We start from the raw sequence: 18213 nt of genomic DNA, 5'->3' as shown, positions 1-18213 counted from the left end.
GCAGCGTGCTGCTGTGGCTCAGTGAGCTTTGGGTGTGTATTCCCCAATCGAACAGACCCTCCAGAAGGAGATCCAGGGGCACCAGCCTCGAATCGATGACATCTTTGAGAGGAGCCAGAACATCATCACTGACAGCAGCCTCAACGCCGAGGCCATCCGGCAGAGACTGGCTGACCTGAAGCAGCTGTGGGGCCTCCTCATCGAGGAGACGGAGAAGCGGCACCGGCGGCTGGAGGAGGCGCACAGGGCCCAGCAGTACTACTTCGACGCGGCTGAGGCTGAGGCGTGGATGAGCGAGCAGGAGCTGTACATGATGTCCGAGGAGAAGGCCAAGGTGAGGAAAGAGGCTGAGCCTGTCCCTATGCCCGGGGAGCCTCTGACTCAGACCTGAAGCTTGTGCTGCTGGGGGTGGCATCCTCGTGCAATGTCTGATTGTTGCCTTGTTTACGGGGGCAGCGTGGTGGAAATAAGTGACTGGAACCTGGCTATTTGCCCCTTGGTACAGAATTTTCTTTTCTGAATCATGGTATTTATCTGCTCTCCCCTTTTTTAAACAGAAATTTGCCAAAGATTGTCTTTTACAATATACTAGATGCTTTTGAGACAGTTTAAAAGTACTTGAAAGTACTCCAACCAGAATGCTATCATCTACATCTGTTAGATGTGGAGAGTTTTTCCAGCCAAGACACACTTGGTTTTCCTGGGCTTCGCCTCATATATCTCAGGGTCCTCGTCACTGCACCACCCTCATGGCCATCTTTCAGAGGCTCCTGCAGCCCAGTCCGCCTTGCCACCCCTGAGATGCTCCGTATTCCGCTGCCCATATCGCACTTGGGGCTTTTTTTCTCTCTACCAAGTCCTCCTCCTGCTCCCCTGTGCTGTGCAGTCAGCCGGTCCCGCTTTCAGGTAGCTTGGATTTGGGGGTGGGGGGCGGCTGTGGGTGTGACGGTCCCCTGTCTGTACAGGATGAGCAGAGTGCCGTCTCCATGTTGAAGAAGCACCAGATTCTGGAACAAGCTGTGGAGGACTATGCGGAGACGGTGCACCAGCTCTCCAAGACCAGCCGGGCCCTGGTGGCCGACAGCCATCCTGAAAGGTGCGTGCCACTTCATGAACGTGAGACTGGCCTGGCAGTTCCTCCTGGTCAGGGCCTCCTGCTTGAGTCTTTGGGAAGATTTTTAAAACAGACCCAATAGGCCTGTGCTGAGCAGAAAGGGTGGGCTGTTATGTGATAGGTGCTTGCTCTCACGGGTTAACTGTCTCCTGCTGGCCAAGCCCTATTGAGAGATTATTGGTGTTGTGAGTCAGGAGTGCAGATGGATTTGCGTGGGTATACAGGGTGATAGGAGCACCTACGCTTGGGTTTAGAAAGTCATCCATTTTGGGGAAGTGTTGTAGTAGAGCGGTGTGTGTATGCTCTTAGTTGCTCAGTCATGTTTGACTCTTTGCAACCTCATGGACTATAGCCAGCCAGGCTCCATGGGATTCTCCAGGCAAGAATACTGGAGTGGGTTGACATTCCCTTCTCCAGGGGATCTTCCCAGCCCAGGGATTGAACCCAGGTCTCCTGCATTACAGGCAGATTCTTTACCATGTAAGCCACCAGGAATCGCATAGTAGAGCAATGGATAGGGATATGTGGACTTGTGAAATAAAAGAGCTTCCAAGAGAACAAAATGATGCCACTCTTAACTCTTATACTTTGAGTCTTGATAATGCCTCAAGAATAAGAAAAAGAGTGTGTGGCACCCTGCCCTGTTACGTACCAGACTGACACACTCACTGCAGTGGTAGCCATTTTAGGCTTTCTCTGGAACTGCCTTTTGTGTCTCAGACAGACAGGGATTGGCTTTGGGCATTAACCAAGGCAAGTTGGAGGTGAGGTCCTTGGCTGTCTTGGGATGAGGCTCTTTCAGGAAGGTGGCCTTCCTCATCTCCAAGGCTGGGCATCAATGAGTCCTTGTCTGACCACTTACCTGCTGGAAGGCTGTCCTTGAGAGAAGTTAGAAGCAGGGTGGAGGGGTGGATGCTGCTCCCCCAGGACCCAGGAAATGGGAGCAGCAGGGCCCGCCTTCCTGGCAGGGAAGAGCGTACAGCCCAGAGAAGGTCAAATGCATGCAAACGGGGATGTCTTCTGTCCCTTTGGCAATGTAGCCCGTGAGAACAGAGGACGGCTCCTGCATCCTAGGCTAATAATTTTTTAACGTCAAAGGAAATCCTGACATTCAGAGCCATCAGTGCAGAGCATTTTGATTTCTCTCCCCACCCTCCATCATCACAGTCAGGGTGGCCTTTGTCCTTAATGACTGTGTTTTGTTACATGTTGGTGTTCTGTTACCTGAAGTTGAGGTCAAAGTTGACTTTTATTTTGGGCTAACTGAGTTAACCTTCAGATTCCTTTGAGAAACTTTGTATAATGTGCCCTCCTGGCATTTGCCTTCATTTGCTGTCTCCCTGAAGAAAATATGGCATTTAAGGTCCGCCCCCATCTCACCCCGTCTCACACCCCTCAGTGAACGTATCAGTATGCGGCAGTCCAAGGTGGACAAGCTGTATGCAGGCCTCAAGGACCTGGCCGAAGAGAGGCGGGGCAAGCTGGACGAGAGACACCGGCTGTTCCAGCTCAACCGCGAGGTGGACGACCTGGAGCAGTGGATTGCCGAGAGGGAGGTGGTCGCGGGGTCGCATGAGCTGGGCCAGGACTACGAGCACGTCACGGCAAGTAACACAAGCAGAACTCGGGTGGGCGTGCAGCACACAGTGGGCTGTGGAAGGCCCCTTTCGTTCCCTGTCTGTGAGCAGAGGAAACACTCCAGACTCGAGTCAGAGGTCATGGGGTTTCATTTCAGCTGGGCACTTTTATCATCAAGCAACTTGGAAGTTGTTGTGTTGGAGCTGTGCCTTTCTCTGCTGCCATGTGTGAGAAGGAAGCCTGATTGACATGAGGCTTTGGATCTGACATCTGTTAAGTCAGGTGTTCTTTTCCAAAGGTGTTCGAGTGATCAGTAAATGATGTGTTCATAGTGGTCTCTCTGGTTTCTTTATGCCCATCCCCATTTCAGATGCTCCAAGAGCGATTCCGAGAGTTCGCCCGGGACACGGGGAACATTGGGCAGGAACGCGTGGACACAGTCAACCACATGGCAGACGAGCTCATCAACTCCGGACATTCAGATGCCGCTACTATCGCTGAGTGGAAGGATGGGCTCAACGAGGCCTGGGCCGACCTCCTGGAGCTCATTGACACCAGAACACAGATCCTCGCTGCCTCCTATGAACTGCACAAGTTTTACCACGACGCCAAGGAGATCTTTGGGCGCATCCAGGACAAACACAAGAAACTCCCCGAGGAGCTCGGGAGAGATCAGAACACAGTGGAGACGTTACAGAGAATGCACACCACCTTTGAGCACGACATCCAGGCCCTGGGCACCCAGGTAGGCGGGGTGCCACCCTGGGCCGGGGGGAGGTTCTCTTTCCATACAGTGTCTTTGTGCCCCTCTCAACATCTCCCTCCCTCCTTGGCTTCTCAAGCATGCCTCAGAGAACGGCCCAAATTAAGTGCACATGCGTGTGCACACACACACACACACGTTAGCCATTATTGTAATGCTCCATTTAGGAGAACTTACCAGGCCATAGTGCTCTCTGTCCCATTTGCAGACACTGTCGGATATCCATCCTCCATGATTAAGATAGTAAACCAGATGTGCACACACATTTACAGGTTATGGACCTTCTCAACAAAAATTTGAATTCTGTTGGCATGTCCATCCAGAGTCAGCTTCCCAGGTGGTGCTAGCGGTAAAGAACTCATCTGCCAGTGCAGGAGACGTAGGAGACATGGGTTCAATCCCTGGATCAGAAGATTCCCTGGAGAAGGGCATGGCAACCCCCTCCAGTGTTCTTGCCTGGAAAATTCCACGAACCGAAGAGCCTGGCAGGCTACAGTCCATAGGGTCACAAAGAGTCGGACACGACTGAGCACATCCATTCACAATAATTTCCAAAATGATACCTTGTTGTTTTGCATCAACCAGAGTCTGAGTTATGTATTGGAGAATAGAGAAAACAAGATTCTAACGTTTTAGTGTGCCTGGCCCTTTCCCCTCTCATAGAGTGGTTAACACTCAGGCTTTGTTTAAAAGATTTCTGATAAAGTGGTAACAATATAACAGCAAGGATCTGTAGTGTAGTCACTTTCTAGTTCATATACTCATTTCTGCAGTTTCCTGCTCAGTCTTATATCTGTTAGATGAAAAATAAATTGTATCTGTTTTTTTCCCTTAAATTTCATGATCTTAGAGAAGTCTGTTTTATTAAAGATATCAGCCCTGAGGACATCAGAGGATTTGTTTTTGTCTTTCAGAAGCACATCAGTGATCTAGTACAGGGCTCAGCAGACTTCTGTAGAAGCCCAGATGGTCCATATTTTTGGCCTTTGTGGGAGATACAGTCCATTACAACTACTCTGCTCTGCCATTCTAGCATAAAGCAGCCATGGACAATCTGAAAATGGAGGGCGTGTCTGTGTGCCAACAAATCTTGGCACAAACAGGCAGCCTGGGTTCTGCCAGCCCCTGAAACCTAGTGTGTCTGCCTCCTTTGGTGTGCTCTGAGGGTTGCTCTATGGAGGGAACGCCTTTACTGCCATTCTCTTCCCCTTAATCTGCTCCTTATAGAAGGAAATGTAGGTCACAGGCACAGCTCCACTCAGATTAAGTGGCTTCACCATGTCCATCAAAGAGGTGGAAAATGTGGGGGGAATATTTAAAAGAAATATGTGGAGTGGCTGAGGGTCTGCATCAGGCAGAATTTAAAAGAGCCCACCATGCAGTGTGAGGGTTGCTAGTCTTTCCTTCAGAGCTGGCAGTCTCCCTGTTCAAAAGTTCATCAGCTTCCCATAAAAGGTCCTGGAGTTACCATGTGAGCATGTCAGGATCCTGAATGCAGTCTGATCTGTTGTGCGCTTGGAGCGAGGCCACTAGAGAAGGTGAGACCCAGGCCTGAATTGAGCTTATCTCACTATCTCTGGGAGTTTAATTTTCCTTTCTAACCTTGAGTTCCATAATGCTTTTAACGATTACAGCGTGTACAGAGCATACGCCATAGCAAGAACTCTATTTGTTGTTGTTTAGTCGCTCAGTTGTATCCAACTCTTTGTGACCCTGTGGACGACAGCATGCCAGGCTTCCCTGTCCTTCACTAACTCCTGGAATGAATGTTCTTTAATTATTGTTACCATTTCTAAAAAGCTTCAGAGAACTTCCACAGTACCTAGAAGGCTTACTAGCAGCAGGTCTTTCCTCTGCACCTATAAAATCATTTAGAACTTCAAGAGACTCCAGAAATGGGGAGTTGCTCTCACTGTTTCATTAAATTCCTTCACCATGTGAGGCTCAGAAAGATGAGGGAGCCCACTGCGAGTCCAGGAATACCCAGGGCAGGAATCTGCTGTCAAGCCTGATGGTGTACACCTCTCCGTACCCGATGGGCTAGGCCATTTCAGCCACAGAAGTGTGTGTGCCCCACCCCTCATGCACTAACAGCAGAACCAGAGCGTAAGGGAGGGCTTGTGGGTGGACTCCAGAAGCTGGCAGAGTTTGAGGCCAGCTGACCGCCATCATCCTCCATTCTGCGGGGAGCAGAGGACTGAGGGAGCTCAGTGATGCTCTGCAGGGACTTCTCAGACAGTAGTTCGTTCTCGCACATCCTACTGTTGCTGTCCTCGTCCATCTTGTTTTCTTGTTGTGAGAACAAATTAAAAACAAGTAGAGGCATAGGAAAAGGTTGTTTTTGGTTTTTTCTTTACTTATTTGGAAAGATAGGTTAGCCACACAGGAGACTGGGCTTCCTGGGTGGCACTAGTAGTAAAGAATTTGTCTGCCAGTATGGGAGATGCAAGATAGGGCTTCAGTCCTGAGTGGGAAAGATCCCTTGGAAAAGGACCCATTCCAGTATTCTTATCAGGAGAATCCTGTGGACAGAGGAGCCTGGCAGGCTATAGTCCATGGGGTCACAAAGAGTCGGACATGACTGAACACGAACACACATATGCACACACACACAGGACACTATCTATTCAAACAGTTTCCTAGGAACTTGCTTATTGTCATTTGAGTGTATACCTGAGCCATAATTGCAGAATACTTACAGAAGTCTCTTAGGATATGGAAATCAAATCACATATATGGCATTACTATTATGTACTTTATGTAAAACATAACAGAGGGTAATTTTTGGATATCAGATAAGCTGTGGTTAGGAGTTTCTCTCGTAAGGATGTATCCTCCCTCCACCCATCCCTATCACCCCCACCAAAAACATGAAAGCCTCTTCTTCGTTTTTTCCCCTTTTTGCACAGAAAGTTGATATTCTGTACACTCTGTATGCTTTGCTTTTTCTGCATAGCCCCGTCATCTTGGAGCCCTTTTCCTACAGCCTGTCCCCTGTCTTTATCGTGCCTGCCTGGGAGCCTGTTTGCCACATTTGCAGACACTGTTGGATGACCATCCTCGATAATCAAAATAAATCAGATGCACTCATACACATTTACAAGTTAAGGACCTTCTCAATAAGAATTTGAATTATATAATTACTGTTGACATAATTACAGGCACTGTGACAATAAATAACCTTACATGTATATCATTTCCTAAAAGTGTAAAAGTATATGTAGGATAAACTCCGCCAAGTGGAATCATAAAATCAAAAGGCACGCACGTTTGTGGTTCCGGTGGGTACTGCCTGTGCCTCTGTAGAAGCTGTAAGCTGTTTGTACCAGCAGTGGTGAGTCAGCTCACTGGCGTAGACATCACGAAGCTTCCATTTTTGCCAAATGAGAGATGACAAATTACAGTATCTCCATGTAGCATCTTCTCGTAAGACTTATTTTCATTCTTGTTCCCCAAAGCTTTTTGTTGAAATTTGGCTGTTAAGATTTTATCTTTGGCATCAGTTTTTATTTTTTCCAACTATGTTGAATGTGGCATTTTTGTTTTTCAAGTTGGAATAATCTGTTGTGGGAGCTCTTACAGGTGATATGTATGTACTGTTTCCAGCAGCAACATCACGTAGCAATGGAAAAGGCGTTTTCAAAATGAGTTGTTCTTGGCAGTTTTTCTCATTTGTGATAAGGAACACCTTCTATACCATGCAGGAGCAAATTAGGTATTGATTTTTGGTATGTGAAGGCGTACCGTGTGTTTCTGTACCAGCTTCACCCGCCGGGCCACCTCCAAGGACCTTTCCTGACCAGGGCTCCATCACTGGCCGGGGACAGTGTGCAGAGGGAACGGGCAGTGGGGGGTGGTAGCACAGAGGCCCAGCTCTGGCCCGGCTCACCTCCCGGCGGCTCCACAGGTGCGGCAGCTGCAGGAAGACGCGGCCCGCCTCCAGGCAGCCTACGCGGGCGACAAGGCCGACGACATCCAAAAACGGGAAAACGAGGTGCTGGAAGCCTGGAAGGCCCTGCTAGACGCCTGCGAAGGCCGCAGGGTACGGCTGGTGGACACGGGAGACAAGTTCCGCTTCTTCAGCATGGTGCGCGACCTCATGCTGTGGATGGAGGATGTCATCCGGCAGATCGAAGCCCAGGAGAAGCCCCGGTAACGCTGCCTGCCTCCCTGACCAGGACCTTGCCCCAGAGCTTCCTGTCCAGAGGAGGGCGGGAAAGAGCCTGGGGGCGAGTGGGGCACCGCTGTTTCACTCTGCACACAGTTGTCAGGGAAGGAGGCGTCCAGTGTCATCAGGAGCCCTGTGGAGCCCTCCCTGGTCCTCCCCTACCCTGTCCCCAGGGTCCACGCTCACCCAGGCCCTCCTACCCTCGTCTGTGGGCCTCATGCCTCACAGCAGCCATGGATCTCGGGTCTGATTAGTGAATGTTACCCCTGGAACAAGATGGCTTTTCTGTGTCTGTTAGGTTAAAAGAATACTCTGTCCTTTCTTATGCACATTACTAAAGGTACCTCTGACCCTCCACGTCTGCTCTAATGGGGTCCTGGGATTTGTATTTAGTATTTGTCCTATATCTTCTCTTTGGCCGTGTTTCATGCAGAGCAGTGAAAAGAAACTTGTAGGTGAACAGGCAGGCATGCCCACAACCTCCCGTTCACTCCTGCTGGCTCCAGCCCCCACCATAATTGAGAAAGGGACTGTGCCCCAAGAGGAGAAATGTGGTTATTACATGTATGAAGCAGTTAACGTTTCCCTTGGTCATTCATGACTTCCAGTCAGTAGGTTTTGATGGATGAGAAGTCTTCATGGTGTCATTGATTTCTTAGCTGGTTTCTGCTCTGTCTTCATGTCTAAATAAGGAGACAGTATTTACTGCTCTTTGAAACATGTCCTGAACCTTTGGGAGTTCAGTAGGGCATGATCAGGGATGCCTGTTACTCGTCTGAACCTTCGTGAAGAGGATGAACTGGATTTTAAACTAGAAGTTTGAACAGAGATCCAGTGGTTTTTCTGGTCTCCATTGAGAAGAATGACTAGAGCACAGACATATGCAGAGAAAAGTGGGCAGGCCACAAAGCTGGCCCTGAAATACTACTCTCTGCTGCAGCTCTGTGACCCAACCTGGGCTCAGACTGAATCAGACACTGTGCTGTCAGTTCCCATCAGAATAATTATGTGTTTAGAAACCTGCACGAGCATTTGAAAAGCTTGGTCTCATAAAGAAAGTATTATTTGTATAATTTTAGGGATGTGTCATCTGTTGAACTATTGATGAATAATCATCAAGGTATCAAAGCTGAAATCGACGCTCGTAATGACAGTTTTACGACCTGCATTGAACTGGGGAAATCCCTGCTGGCAAGGAAGCACTACGCATCTGAGGAGGTATGTGCTGCTTTGCTCTGGGGCCCAGGGGTGAGCGCAGCTGGTGTTCAGGTGTAGAATGCCTCTCTTGGGTGTGTATGTGTGTGTTGTACGTATGTATGTGTATGCGTATATATTTACACACACAGAGAAATCTGTGTTTGCATTCATACATACATAAGCACATGCTTACATGTATTTCAAAACTGCTTGCTTCTTTCTTGTGTGTTAGAATAAGGCGTTTAGGCAAGACTGTAGGTCTAAAACCAATCAATTTGTGGCCCAGAAGACAATTTTCAAGGACCATGGCTGAGGGTTCGTCACTCTCACCTCCTCCATCAGTCCTCCACATGGGTGACACCCCTTCTCTGTCCCCTATGCCCTAGATCAATTTGCTCTTTAGTGCATGATTGCTAAGTCAAGTTACGATGCTGGTGATACAGAGGTAACTGGCTATCAGTGTGAGGCCCCCTTCTAGGGCTCAGACGTGCCCTCAGAGAGCTTAGGCTTGGCCCTCTCACTGCCCTTCTCTTCTGCATGTGTGCAACCCGGGAGCCCCGGAGTCTGGAGAGGGCTTGAAACGTTGTTGGCCACCTCACAATAGAGCAACTTTGGGTGGAGCTTGGCCTTCCTCCCAGCCCCCTGGAAAGGAACGTCGCCATGCTTTTCTCTCCTCTCCTGGCACACAGATGGACTGAGTGGTCCTCTGATCTTTCCTATATTAGTGGTGATTTCTATGTAAAATGTGTTTTTCATACATAAAGTGGCCCATCAAGGGGCAGACTAGGAGGATGTGGTCCAACCTATTAAGATGTCCCTGGGGTCCTTCTTTTCTCACAGATCAAGGAGAAGTTACTGCAGTTGACAGAAAAGAGAAAAGAAATGATTGACAAGTGGGAAGACCGATGGGAGTGGTTAAGACTGAGTAAGGATATACCGAATTTCTCTGCTCTTTCTGGGTCCCCACTGAAAGCAAGCAAGTTTATTTACCTGCTTTAATTGGTTTGATACAGTGTTATCTCTTACTGACTTTTGGAGCCTCTCTGAATGTTTGTTTTTTAATATCTTATTTAACTCTTCCATGCTAGTAAGTATTTTTCAGTGGTCCCTGTGTCACCTTCGTTGTCTCGTCCCATGATTGGCCTCAGTGCTGTGAGTGGTGTCAGGTGTGCAGGAGCAGCACGGGGACCACAGCCTGTGCCTCCCTCTGGGGGAGTGCAGTAAAGAGACCGCCACCCAAGTTATCTTGAGGAAGAATTGTTACTGCACAGTCAAGAAGGTGGAAAGTTGGCTTGGTTAGGTCTTAATGAAAGCTAACAATGACAAAGAATTCTCAGTGAAGCAGGCATTATTCTAAGTATTCTATATGTTTTTTCTTTATTTACTTTGCACAATAATTTTCTGAGGTAGCTTCTATTTTTAGTTTCATTTTATAGGAGAATGTGTGAGCTAACAGAATTTATAACATGCAGTATTGGGAGTAGGATTTATGAACACCAAAGGTAGTCCAACTGAAGCATCACGTACCATATTTACTGTATTCTGCCATTCTGTGCTTGGGCCTGCAGGCTTCAGCCTTATTCTCAGGTACCAGAAGTGCTTTCTAGAAGCAGAATCCGAGGGTCCTTTTCTAAAAAATGTTAGGCCTCATTTCTTGAGCGCCTCAGCTCAAGAAGTGCCGCTCTTGACCATTCTCTGGGTGAGAATTTGGTCTGTTAATCTCGCCCACTCCCTGGGCAGGTTCATTTCAGTTCAGCAAAGCCCAGGGTACACCCCGCACTGTGAGCTAGGCACCAGGTTGTGTGCTGAGCGGTCCTGATGAGGTGAAGGGTCCCTCGTGTGGTGCAGTGTTGGGGGCCACCAGTGTGATGCCGATGCTGCCCGCAGTGTTTTTCTTACCTGAGTGGCCCCAGGCAGTGCTGCTTAGTGTGTAATGAAAGTGCTGGCCAGCCCTAGCACAGACAGAGCAGGATCTGACCTGCCTTCTCACAGTGCAGGAGGTGGAGGTCACGCTGTGTGTCTCGAGTGGAGGACAGAATGCATAAAGCAGAAGCCCTGTAGCCCATACCATCTCCATTTTGTGTAGGGCTCCCAGACCCTTCCCTCCCTTTCAACCCCCAAAGTAAAACATAGCACTTCCAACCCAGAAAGTGTGATCAGTGAATGGCTGCTCCATCAGGTTCGTCTGGTTGAACATAGGTTGTGAATTCCTGCAGGGCTCCAAAGCTTACTTCACTGTAGTAGGGCTGAGTGAGCAGAGCGTATATTCTGGTCCTTCATGGTCTTGTGGCAGCTACTGTTCTCATGGGGCTCTTTAGAACCTGTACTGGGCTGGTCCAAATTCAGATGTGCTCCAAGTATAAAATTTCAAATACAGAAGAAAGACGATGTAACACAGCTCAGTACTTTTTCTTTTTTTTACTGATTACATGTTGAAATAGCACTTTGATATATCAGGTTGTCTAAAATGTGCTTCTAAAATTAATTTCACCTGTTTTTAATGTGGCTAGTAGAAGTTGCATGTATAGCTCCCCTGATGTTTATGTGGACAGAGCAGGTCTGGACTAGACGGCTTGTGCAGGCAGCTGCCACTAGAGGGCAGCACCACCCCCGGCTGCCCAATCACCTGCCCACATTCTCACTCTTGGCTCTCCTGTGCAGTCTTAGAGGTCCATCAGTTCTCAAGGGATGCCAGTGTGGCCGAGGCCTGGCTGCTCGGGCAGGAGCCCTACCTGTCCAGCCGAGAGATAGGCCAGAGCGTGGACGAGGTTGAGAAGCTCATCAAGCGCCATGAGGCTTTTGAAAAGTCTGCAGCGACCTGGGACGAGAGGTTCTCTGCCCTGGAAAGACTGACGACGGTGAGTGACCCCTGGGAGCCAGGGTGCTCTGTGGTGGTTCCCGTGGGCAGCTCTGCTTCCCGCTCACCTAGACCTGGGAGCTCATGTCATTGCTTTGTTCCTAAAAGCATGAAGTGTCTTCCTGGAATTGGTGTTTCTCTTGGTACTGGACCTGGGGAGACGGCCCAGGGTGACTGCCCCCTTAGTCACTTCCTGGGCATGGAGATCCGTGATCACTTGCTGTCTGGGCATTGATTGATTGGGGTTTGCTTTCCTCTTTTGATCTGATTTTCTTTCCTATATCTCATAGAAGCTGGTTCCTAGGGATCGTAGCCATACAGTTATCTTCCGATTTCAGAATTGGAATTCCCATCAGGCAGGAGTAGCTTATCCTAGACCACCAGGCTCTCCCCAGTCCTGATGATCTCTTCTGCCAAAATAAAGGCTTTAGAATAGGGCTTGCTCACTGGTGATCTCTCTCCCAAGACACTTGCACTGCCGGTGGAAAGCTGATTCTTTATGCTGTACAGAAATGGTGTTCTTCTTAGGATTCTGGGCTTCTCAGCTATGCATGTATACTTCTGTGCTAAAATGGAATGCTGTGGTACTCACATACTGCTCGTGAAATGGGGTAGTTTCAGTTGGACTAGTTTGTGGCTTTTTAAAATGTGTTATTGGGTTTTAGCTAAACCCAATCCCCACTGCAGCATAAGAAGCCTCGTTGGGAGTTACTGCAGTGCTGACTTAGTGGTGTTTGAGCTCTGATGGGAAGTCCGGCACGGATCTTCCCACTCAGCTGCTTTCTTCCTCAGTGAATTCAAAGGCTGCAGAGTTCATGTAGCAATTAAACTCAGTGTCCCAGTGCCACACACAACTCCCAGGGATTCAGCCAGCGTGTACAGTGGATCTGCTTCATCATGCAGACCTTGGTTTCCTGTGGCTTGGGGTTGTAGCCTCAGTTCCTATGACCTTAATGAGCTTTTGCTTAGGATGTCAGAGCTCCAGATCGTCCTGTGTGATCCAGTGTAGAACACTTAAAATAGGGCTCACCTGGAACCATTTCCTTAAAAGAGGCAGAGTTTGGGGCTCTGCCAGACATCATGGTGTTCTCCCTCAGTTGGAGCTACTGGAAGTGCGCAGACAGCAAGAGGAAGAGGAGAGGAAGAGGCGGCCGCCCTCCCCCGAGCCGAGCACGAAGGTTTCCGAGGAGACTGAGTCCCAGCAGCAGTGGTGAGTCACAGGCAGCCCACCTGCCCGCACCCAGCTTCAGTGACAAGTGGGGTTTAGGGAGCACGTTTCTGAGCCTGTGCTGCGCTGTGCCCTTCCTGTCAGTCATTGCCTGTCAGTCATTCTGCAGGCAACATAGACCCCACACAGTCACATCTGAGGACACTGACTTGTCCATAGTAACATTGCTGTGTTGGCAGAGAAAGTGGAATGTAGACAGCACTCTCTCTGCTGTGCACACGTGTGTATACACACACACAACTTCCCCAGAAGTAAATGGATGGAGTGAACCACCTGGATTTCAGGCCAGTGACTGCATGGTGATGCTTTCTGAAAGTTCTGGGTGATTTCAAACAAAGGGCAGAAACTACTCTCTGTTTCTGAAAGGCTGAGTATTTTGCTGTGGTTAAAGCTCTGTGACAACTAATGCCACCTCTATGGGCACTGATGCCTGAGGTCTCACTCTATAGAGTCCATTTGAAACACTTGAAAATTTTTAGAAAGAAATCCCATTATGCGAAAGAGGGATGTTTATGTTTTTCTGAGAGAGAGGCTCTAATAAAGTTGATCTGTGTTCTCCCCCATCCTGCCTTACTCTTCTCTTTCTCCTCTTTTCTTCTTCCCTACCTTCCATCCTTCCCCATTTCCTCCTCTCCTCTCCTCCATCTTCTCTTCCCTTTTTTCCCAACAGGGATACTTCAAAAGGAGAGCAAGTTTCCCAGAATGGTTTGCCGGCTGAACAGGGATCTCCACGGGTTAGTTACCGCTCTCAAACCTACCAAAACTACAAAAACTTTAATAGCAGACGGACAGCCAGTGACCAGCCGTGGTCTGGACTGTGAAGTTCGCTACTGTTTGTCAAGAACCACTCTTTCCAAATCCCATTGGTTTGACCTTTTGGCGTCCACTTCACCCACAGTGTTAAAAATTTTACCGAATTCGTAGTCTTCCTTGGTTTCATATTTGTTTGCATTTAATTCATGTTTATTTGAGTCTTTTAACTGATGGATGCTCCATTGCCTGAAAGCAACCTACATAATTTTTGTTTATTTATCGTGAGCTTTTTACTTTATTAAGATGTTGCAGCAAAAGCCTTACGTGAGTAATTGAAATTAAATGAGATTACAGCAAAATGAAGAAGAAAACTAGAATCGACAGGTATGGCACATCCAGTTGTACTAACAGGGTGCAGTCCTGCACCATACGTAGCTCCCGTCACAGATGTTATTAACCTGCGGCAGTTCACCAGGAACTAGGAAGACTGGTGGATGAGGAGGGAGACCTCCGGTACTAGGATTAAACCTAAGGTCAGCTGTGTAACATTCCATGAAGGATGCAGTCATTTATTGAGAAACAGTAGAAAAGAGTTGAAGCTGCTTTAGGTGCAGAATCTGAACGGTTTTGAGACCCTCAGGTCATTTATTACCTTTTTACAAACCAGTTCCTCTATTTTTTTCTGCCAAGTCCCGAGCTGAGAGTGGTAGGCTCGCTTACAGCAGTTAACACAGCTGGCCTCAGGAGTCAGGTGCCTCCACCTCCATCTGGGTCACCGTCAGTGCTGCTGGGGCGTGGATCCTGGCGGGTGAGGCAGCACTTCTCGGCATCTCTGGGAAGCCTGCCCAGCCAGACTTCCATGCCTTTCCATCCAGTTGATGACTTCAGGGTGTCAAACTGTTTAAATTTTTCCAACCAGTGGAACAAAAGCCATGCTGTTTCACCCTGACTACTTGAACGATGCACTTGAGAGACCACCCCAGGAGCCATTGCCTGCCTTCAGGCTCCAGAAGTTCTTTCGGTGTCTCTTTAGACATAAATTCCATTGTGTGTCTCGTATGGATCTTCCAGTTCATTTTTCATTTTCTTAACGACTTTTTGTGGCACTCTCTAATAAGGAGTCTTTTAAGATATTGTTATCAGACCACCAGCAGGGATTGAAATGTTTTATCAGAAATTCTATTCCTTAGGAATAAAAGCTAAAGAAAGAGATGATTTCCTGGTACCGATAAAGACAAAACCAAACCAAGTCCACATTACATGAAAGCCGTGTGAGACATTCACTTACTCATTTGCCATATTTAGATGTTAGTGGAATCAGAAGACCTGTTTTGATATGTGTTCTCCATGAGTTAAGTCTAATTTGTCTTTTCATTTCATGATGCATGTCTTTTTTTTCTTTTGTCAGGATAACATCATATAGCATCTTGTTTGTTTTTTCCTTATTTCTATGTACATATCTATCTACTTGGCGGCTGTAGATGGGTATATAGATAGATGCCAAGCTTCTTATGTTCTGGGAGTAGTATGCACCATTGTTGGGTCTCTGCCTTAAAACATACCAAAATTCATTTTAGAAAAAAATACTGCTTCATCTTTGGTCATTAGGGAGCCCAGTTCCTGGCTCCAAATAGTATGTGTCATTGATCTCTATGTATATATGTGATGTGTCCATATATATATGTTTAAATTTTGTATCAGTAGGACTAATACACAATTTTATGCCTTTTGTATTCAGAAGACCAAAAAAAACAGAAGCCACATAAGCATAGAGGGAAGGAGTGCTATGATGTTTTTGGCATTTGTTCTCATGCCTATTTTTAATCTAGATTTTTAAATTGTAGCTTGCCAGAACAAATTTTTAGTTGTAATTGGATTGTATCAGAAGAAGAAAAGCTCTTTTCATTCTTCTGAGTTACAGTGCAGAGACTCAAGTTAATGACCTTTCGACAGTAGCGCTGCTTCGTGCACTTAGAAACCGATCAGGCCTTCCGTGTGCTACTAGTTGTCACGTCGCGTTTATGTCCACCTTCTGATTGAACTATCTCAGGTGTATCCAGCCACTAAAGCACTCTGGACTAATTGCTAAAGAGAAGCAATGTTGGGTGGGGGCGGGGGGATCCACGGTACCCACTGTTTGGTCACAGCACCATGATTTGCTTTTGATGTTTGTCTCTAGTTGCGTGTTGTCTGTTGGCATGCTTAAGCACATGTCCATTAAAATTCATTTTGTTCCTTTTATTTTTCTTGTTTTCTTGATTAGTGATTCATTTGCATAAACATTAATTATCTCTGCATACTGGTTTGGGGTTTTCTCTTTCCTTCTAACTCTAAAGAAAAAAATTTTTGCTGCAGAATTTCCCCCAGCTGAGGCTTCCCCTGGCCTTCACCTGCCTTGGAGTCTGACCGAGTATGAGAAATTTTAGCCTTTTCCCAGTAAGCATTCCGCTGTCCAGGTCATTGCTGTCACTTGCAGTTTTTGAGTCACACCTGCAGCACTAATTTTTTTTTTAACCTGGTTTCTGTCCACACTAACCCCATGTCTCCTTGGACTCACGCCTGACACAGGCCTTCCAGACCAATCTCATACTTCCTCCCCACTAGAAGTCTCTTGAAATCTCACACCAAAACAGACTAGTCAGCCTTAAAGTCCACTCACTTTCTTTCGACTCAGGGGTGTTTTATTGTTTGGTCATTATTTCCCCTCTGTCTCTCCTTTAAAAAAGTGAAAGGCAAGAGAGATATTTAAATAGCCCATTGCTTATAAGCACATGTCTGCAGGCTGTCACTTGCAAGGCCAGGATAATCACCATGCATCTCCTCGCCCATGCCTCTCTGCCCTCACGATCCTGTTTCCACATTGCTGTGTGGATAAAGAGGTCTAATCACAAACACCCTTCAAGTGCCTTGCCTCTGGTCCCACCCTAAACTCCGATGCTGACAGTGATAGTTTGTTCAGACAGAATATAAACTTGACTCCTGCCCTGTCACTTAGGTAAGACCCAGCAGAGACATTCAGTTTCCGAGAGTTGACATATCTGATGTTCAAGCAGTGGTGGCCAGTCTGCCATTGATCCTGTCGAGGTTGTTGCTGCTAATTTGGTGTCACTTGGTTCTGGGCAGCAGTGGTGGGGGACGTTATCTAATGAGCGTGCCATTGACACCTCCATGTTTGTCCGTGTACAAGGGGTGCAGGTTGTCTGTAATCCACTAAAGCGTCAGCCACACCCAGCTTTAGTAACTCGCTAATCCCACACCCTGGGTGTATCAGCCAGGGGCCTGCTACAGTTCATGGTACACAGTTGATGGCACACAGGCTGAAAGCGATAATGAATGGAGACCCTACCGCATTTCCCAAGCCGAAAAGCCGTGAGGGTTACCATAGCAATGAGCTTGGGAAGGAACAACTCCCGAAGACGACTCCAGCCTGAAGGGTCAGAGCTGCAGGAAGCCTGGCTGGCTGGGCTTCCTCGTCTCAGTGCAGCAAGGCACCGTGATCAACCAGCACGTGATGGGGAAGGCCCTGGTTCTGTCTTTGTTTGGGGGTAAATAGCCGTGTGGTGTTGAGTGACTGTGATTGGCTTTTCCAGCTCCTTTAACACAAACTACAACCCACTCACGATACAACTTCGGCAGACGTGGTTACATTGATGTTCGTTGACTTGCCTCATTTCCTTCCAGCTCTTAAGTTCCAAAGTCTAACGGGGATGGTAGACATGAAGTGCATGATTGCTGTCTTAATTTCTGCATGTGTTTATGACCACGTGTCGGGGGGTGGGCGGGGAGGGGAGCTGGAGAGCATTTTCAGAAACTGAAGGTCTTTTTTGTCTGACTCTGGGGGAATGCTGTGTAGCTCTGATAGAGTTGTCTATCCATCTGTTTGTGAATGCCCTTTCGCTTCAACTTCCAGCCCTTCTGGTGGCGTCCTTGGTTGTAAGGTGGCTGCTGTATAACGTCCGCTCTTTCATATTTAATACGTGTGATTGTTACTGTTGTCCTTTTGTTTTAACATAACCATAAGAGGAAATATCTGAGTTCTATTAGAGAAAATGGATTGATCAGAGGAGCAGAGTGCAGTAAAACTCATCCTGGCATTTCGCTTTTCTCATCTCCCCGTAAATGGGCGGGTATTAATCCACCCCCACCTTCTAATGTCCTTGGTGTCCAGCTGGCTTTGTGGGATGTGCAATGGTTTTACTGTACTGCCTCGATCTGTGCCAGGCATTTATACACAGCCACGTGTGCGAGTCAGAGCGTATGTGGTCCCCCCCAGGGCTCACGGGGTTAGCTGAATGGCCTCTCCGCTGTCCCTAGATGGCAGAAACAGTGGACACCAGCGAAATGGTCAACGGCGCTGCAGAACAGAGGACGAGCTCGAAAGAGTCCAGCCCCATCCCCTCCCCCACCTCTGATCGCAAAGCCAAGACTGCTCTCCCAGCCCAGAGTGCCGCCACCTTGCCAGCCAGGACCCAGGAGACACCTTCGGCCCAGATGGAAGGCTTCCTGAACCGGAAGCACGAGTGGGAGGCCCACAATAAGAAGGCCTCGAGCAGGT

The 18213-nt window shown here is 47.9% G+C and overlaps 1 protein-coding gene across 5 annotated transcripts in view; it reads left to right on the top strand.

Moving 5' to 3' along the window:
• Positions 1-18213, top strand: part of SPTBN1 (spectrin beta, non-erythrocytic 1) — a 211475-nt gene that overhangs the window by 188030 nt on the left and 5232 nt on the right. For 4 of the 5 annotated variants that reach the window (XM_070379571.1, XM_070379572.1, XM_070379573.1 and 1 more), the window contains 11 exons: positions 56-334; positions 966-1096; positions 2514-2718; positions 3063-3437; positions 7363-7607; positions 8703-8841; positions 9661-9745; positions 11482-11678; positions 12775-12887; positions 13576-13639; positions 17973-18211. In XM_070379571.1, the coding sequence (XP_070235672.1) occupies positions 56-334; positions 966-1096; positions 2514-2718; positions 3063-3437; positions 7363-7607; positions 8703-8841; positions 9661-9745; positions 11482-11678; positions 12775-12887; positions 13576-13639; positions 17973-18211 (2072 nt within the window). Of the gene's footprint in view, positions 1-55; positions 335-965; positions 1097-2513; positions 2719-3062; positions 3438-7362; positions 7608-8702; positions 8842-9660; positions 9746-11481; positions 11679-12774; positions 12888-13575; positions 13640-15066; positions 15956-17972; positions 18212-18213 lie in introns of those variants that run through there. The other variant, XM_070379574.1, reaches the window with a different exon arrangement.

This window comes from Bos mutus, chromosome 11, assembly GCF_027580195.1.
Source record: "Bos mutus isolate GX-2022 chromosome 11, NWIPB_WYAK_1.1, whole genome shotgun sequence".
NCBI classification, from domain to species: Eukaryota; Metazoa; Chordata; class Mammalia; order Artiodactyla; family Bovidae; genus Bos; species Bos mutus.
This window is presented reverse-complemented; position numbering and strand designations above follow the sequence as displayed.